At 43.7% G+C, this 5,670-nt stretch overlaps 1 protein-coding gene across 1 annotated transcript; it reads left to right on the top strand.

Annotated features, from left to right (window-relative positions):
- Nucleotides 1-279: 279 nt before the first annotated feature.
- Nucleotides 280-5,425, top strand: PAIP2 (poly(A) binding protein interacting protein 2). Its single transcript, XM_009581227.1, has 3 exons — nt 280-437; nt 2,844-3,023; nt 4,336-5,425. The coding sequence occupies exons 1-3, from the start codon at nt 300-302 to the stop codon at nt 4,399-4,401; spliced, it is 384 nt and encodes a 127-aa protein (XP_009579522.1). The 5' UTR covers nt 280-299; the 3' UTR covers nt 4,402-5,425.
- Nucleotides 5,426-5,670: the final 245 nt, after the last annotated feature.

The raw sequence follows: 5,670 nt of genomic DNA, 5'->3' as shown, positions 1-5,670 counted from the left end.
TTCTGTCACTTTTCATTGGCCTTGGTGCTTGGCATTTGCTGATTTGGTGAGGTTTAATTTGGGAAATTAATTTGTCACTCAACTCTGCATATAATGGAACCAGCGTTTCTGATACTCTTTTACTCGTTGCGATTAGCAGAGCTCCTCTGCTACAGTCACGGTAAGGTTACCTGGAGCCTTCAGATACAGGTGCAGCCTGCTTTTGGGCTGGGCTTATGCAGAAGCAGGGTGATGAGTGAATCTGCATATCTTTAATTACTGCATTTCTTAATTGCAGACTTCAAATCAAAGACGCAGCCATGAAAGATCCAAGTCGCAGCAGTACTAGCCCAAGCATCATCAGTGAAGATGTGATTATAAATGGTCATTCTCATGAAGATGACAATCCCTTTGCGGAGTACATGTGGATGGAGAACGAAGAGGAATTTAACAGGCAGGCAAGTCATTTCCCTCTATAAATGTTTTGTGATGTGCTTTACCATTTTCTAGCTGAAGGGAGAGGTGCTGTGGCTTAGCAGCTGGGGTACAAGACTGGGAATCCTTCAGAGACAGGGTTTTTAGATGGGCTTGCTAGAATAAAGCGGGGAACAGACAGAGCTCAGTTTCTCTAGCAATAAATGCCTATTTTCTGTAATCTTGGTGGAAAATATGGGAAGTGTGGTATGTTCTAATGCATCCATTAATTCCCTACTTCTGTGTGAGGGAGAAAAAAAAAATAGTTGACAGACTCTGTGTGGCACTTTGGAAGGGACAGATCTTGCTAGGCTGCTGAGCTGCGGAGGTTTTACATGTGCGAACGTGCAGGCTGTTGTAGTTCTGAACTGGCTACGTCCGGGTGCATACCTGCCCCTTCAACAGGGCTGTTGTTCCGAAGGGAGTTGGTGGACATAGCTGTTGGGTGACAGTCCTGTTCGTTGCTTAATACTTCAGTGTCTTGCAGCTGCCCTTCGCAATCAGGTTGGAAGGAAGCCTTAACTTTATCTTTCACCTTGCATCTGGACACAGTTTTCTCTCCTGTGGAGGCTGGGAACAGCCTACCTCTTTCCACTGCCCCTTTTTTAATCAAAACTTGATCTTTGTACTCAAGATGCTGCTTTCTCTGCACTCCAGCACAGTATGGCTGTGCTGAAGTCTGAGCTTCTGAAATAGGATATGCTGCTGCTCTCTCTTTAGGGTGCCATCCGGGCACAAAGCTAATCTGAAATTCAGGTTGCTCGCAAAATCTAAATTCTCTTGTGCGTACGCCAGGATGGTCTCAGCGTCGTTTCCTGTTGGGTGGGCTTGTCCTCCTGGGGACTGTACTGTAGTTAGCATACGGGATGTGTAGTTCTTGGGGAAGGAGCTGAGAGTTGTGCCGTGAATAAACTATTTTTCAGGTATGTGCTCCGTTTTCGGAGACAAGGAAAGATGGGAGCGTGAGGGCAGAATGGTCTTACTGAGGCAGGCAAACACTGTGTTGGCAACCTGGTCACCTGCCGCTGCAGGCACATCTCTCTGTGGGAACCTGAATGAGTTACACTTGGGCTGGAAAATAGAAACAGGCAATATTAATTTCAAGACATCAGGGGAATTCAATGTTATTTGGTACTTCTGGAGCTGCCATTGGAGGCACCTGTAGGTGTACAACCGTGTAACAAAAAACCCGGAGCTGGGCAACCCCTGCTGTAATACTAGCTTGTGGCTGCGTGCCCACGGCTGCCTTTTACCCACACGCAGGTCGGAGACAGTGCCTCACAGGCAGGATTGATTGGAGACCGCCGTCCTTGCTGGAGTGCTTTACTGGGGAAATCACTAAGTTGGTGTTTCGTGCAGGGTTTGGATTGTCTGGACAGTGGCTTAGAGCATATGGTGAGGAGTCCCTGTTCCCCAAAGCTGTGCATCTTGAGCACCGAGTGAGCTGGTGAGCGTGTTTGCCCCAAGCACAGGGGACCTAGATTTTACAGGAATCCTGAACTCTGGTGTTAACTTTTTTGATTTGGTATTTGTGAATTTCCACTTTAGGACCAAGTATGTGTTTGATTTCAGAGTGAAGATTAGATAGGAAAACTTGCTTGAGCCTCCATCGAGTGAACTTTTAAATCTGTCCTGAATCATTTTTCTGCTCCCTTATGTCTGGCAAGTCATTCACACCAGCTTCTATTTCCCTGCTTTCCACTCTTGAGTACTGCAATGCAGGACATGGAAAATTTGTCAGGATGAACTCCGTCCAAAGCTTGTTTACTGAACAACCAAGCAAAACTTTCCTTTAATCTTTGCAATGCGTGTCAGTTCTGCATCAGTTGATTTGTACAGCAGGTCAGCATTCTTAACAACTGCTGAGAGCCTGTGGAGTTCCTTGGGAGAACTACATTGGGTGAACGCATAATGGACAGCCGAGGAGATGCTGCTTGTTCCCCGTTCCAAGTGATAGGCAGTGGTTATTTTTTTCCCAAGAATCTTGCAGGACACTTTCCAAGGGAGTGTGCCTGGCTGCATGTGTTGTCCCTGGTTCCCTTCCTCGTACTTGCAGTGAGTTCAGTCCAGACTAGTTGGTGCAACTGAAATTTTCACTTGGAACCGACATCTTCCTTCTCCTTGAGCTCATAACAAGCTGCACACAAAACAGCTAGGGCTAGGGGGTTCTCCTGCCATTCCTTTTTAACTACAGCCCACATTCCTGGGACAAAGCACTTTTCTACATTAAAAAATCAAAGCTGATTGCCTTCCTGCAGCATGAGCCTGGTGTTCTGCTAGAAGTCCTATTGCATAGCTAGAAAGAAGGTCAGCTAGGTGCACAAACCTTGGAGTGAAGACACAAGCTCTCAATAAGTTTGTTGATGAAGCAGTTTCTTCTCATTGTATAGATCGAAGAGGAGTTGTGGGAAGAAGAATTTATTGAGCGCTGTTTCCAGGAGATGCTGGAAGAAGAGGAGGAGCACGAATGGTTTATTCCAGCCCGTGATCTCCCACAAACAATGGATCAAATCCAGGACCAGTTCAATGACCTTGTTATCAGTGACAGCTCATCACTGGAGGATCTGGTGGTAAATTCAGTTTCTCATCATATTTCTAAAGCTTGACATCTCTCTTTGTCCAAGGCTGGTTTTTGTTGCTGATAATGGCAAGAGCAAATCCTTTACACATAGGCCAGAGACTCTTAAACCATGCCTGGCTATGGTGGAGGGGGAAATGTGGAACGGTTGGGTAAGGGATATTTCCTCGAGTGACGTGACCTGTTCAGTGGTTTTCTTCATAACCACATGGTGCCTTTCCTAGCCCATGGCATAAATTCAAGTGGCTTTGGATATGCATAGTATGTTATGAAAGAAAGGCAGCGAGCGAAGCACGCTGACCCTGTGAAGTGCCATTCGACACAGGACTGCAAAAGTTTAATTCAGCATCTGTCAACACTTGTGTGTTGGGTAGGTATGAGCCACGTTCTAAGGTCTGGTTTGGATTGTGCGAGCCATAGCAGATCTCTTTGTAGAAATTCTAGGGAAGGGGAAAGCAGCTAAACTATGATTATTTCCCTCTTTCTTTCTGTGTGACTTCTGTCCAGAGCTTAACTGAGAAGAAAGGGCAGTGTGTACATACTTTCCCTAACAAACTCTGAAGTTACTATACAGAGTACATAAAACACTGTCGGGTCACACAACTGCTGAGAAATTCAGATGCAAACCCCTACTTTTCCAGGCTTAAGCAGCTGCAGGCAGCAGTTTTAGACTCAATTAAGAACACGAAAGCCTAATCCTCCATTTCTTTATAATAAAGAGCTCATTTTGAAAATGCTGGCTGCGCACCTGTAACTGCAGGACGTTGTAGAGCAGCAGCTTGCCCTGTAACTGCAGGATGTTGTAGAGCAGCAGCTTGCCAAGTGGGGAGGACAGGGTAGTCACAGACACATAAATGTAAAAAATCAATACAGTGCACATATACGTTAAATTCCCAGAAGTGGCTTAAGTTTCTGGAACAAGTCTCCTCTTGCTTAAATAAGCAAGATCTAAAAACCTCATGGCACGTTTTAACAGCTCAACTTCAGAAAAAGCTATTTCAGCATTAAGCAAAGTTGCTGTATTTGATGCATGCCTGTGGTTTTCTTGTTTCGTATTCCCTGAGCTCTCATCTGACTGAAACGTCCAGGTGGTGCTAAGGAAGGATTCAGGTACTAGCACGGAGGAGTGGGCTTTTCTAGTGATCACAGAGACTTTTGGTATATGCAAAAACCCTATCGTATGCCTGACTGTTACTCTAAATCTGTAAACTGTTCCTAATGCTGTCTGCCTAGAATTGTGTTCAGCTTGAAAACGTAAAGTGAAAATAATGATTCAGCTAGAATTCTGTTTTTCCCTTCCTCAGGTCAAGAGTAATCTGAATCCAAACGCAAAGGAGTTTGTTCCTGGGGTGAAGTACTTAAATATTTGAGTAGACTGGGCCCTCTCTTGGTGGATGTAGCACAATTTCCACACTGTGAAGCCAGTATTAGAAGATTTAATTGTAAAAGCTCTCTCTTCTTGTCACTGTGTTACACTTATGCATTGCCAAAGTTTTGTTAGTCTTGCATGCTCAATAAAAGTGCTGAGACTGTTATTAAGTAAACCTGTCAAAAGTTTAATGGAAACATAATTGGGCCCTGGCTCTCTGCAAAGGAGGCAGTGAGGTAAGAAGCACCAGTCAAGTTGAGACAAAGTACCACGTTTATAAAACCTTCTGCAGACTCTGTCTTTTTAAATAGGACTTGGAATTTGCTACTGATGGTCTGTTTTTAACTAAAGATGTGTTAACTGGTGCTAGTTTGCACCTGATAATGCCTTAACTTAAAAATGAAAGCAAGGAGATCTGATGGTTATGCAAATTAGCTAACTTTCCTTTGAATATCAGTATTGTTACTAATGTTAATTTTTCCCCTTTAAAAACGTCATGCTCCTTTTAAGCAGCATGAGCTTTAACAGAAATTTTACAGACCTGTACAGAGTCGTAGATCTCAGCTACTGAACTAACATCCGAGCGCTTGGAAGGAAGAAATTCCCTGTACTTTGCAGTGTGTTATCATGTTAGAAACGTTTCACTTCCTGATTATGTTAAAGGAGATGTGAGTTTCATCACAATTTCTTCCAAGAACCCAGACACGTACATAGCACTGCCTATGTAACTTTTAGCATACAACTTTATTATAGCTGGATTTAACCAAGAAAACCCTAGCATTAGTGATTTGAGTGGTGCTTTTCCCTTGCTTTGTTTAATCATCACTACACAATAGTCTGCAGCACAACAACTTTTTTTTTTTTTCTTTTAATAAAGCTAGAACAGTTTTGGCTTCTTAAACTTCATATTCGGGTAGGTTAAGCTGCCATACGTGTTCAGTGTGAATAGTGTTTAAGTTGAAAATATTGTAAAAAAATTATATTTTTTCAAAAATATTTAAAAAAATAAATAATAGTAGAACTGATGTGGTGGCTGTCTCATGAATACGCATCTCACATGGAACCCCTTTGGCAGCGCGCAGAGGAAAGGGATGACGTTATGGATACGGTGCCTGTAAGGCTGTTCGTAACACGATAGCCCAAAATACGCATCTGAGGTTGGACTCTGACTGCACTTTTATTTCTTTCCTCCCGCTTTATGCGCTTGCCTGGGCATATTTTCCTTCTCCCTCATCGCTACTAATCCCCGTTCAGCTCCACCGCCGCTGGC

The sequence above is a fragment of the Fulmarus glacialis genome, unplaced genomic scaffold, assembly GCF_000690835.1.
Source record: "Fulmarus glacialis isolate BGI_N327 unplaced genomic scaffold, ASM69083v1 scaffold30107, whole genome shotgun sequence".
In the NCBI taxonomy this organism is placed as follows: Eukaryota; Metazoa; Chordata; class Aves; order Procellariiformes; family Procellariidae; genus Fulmarus; species Fulmarus glacialis.
This window is presented reverse-complemented; position numbering and strand designations above follow the sequence as displayed.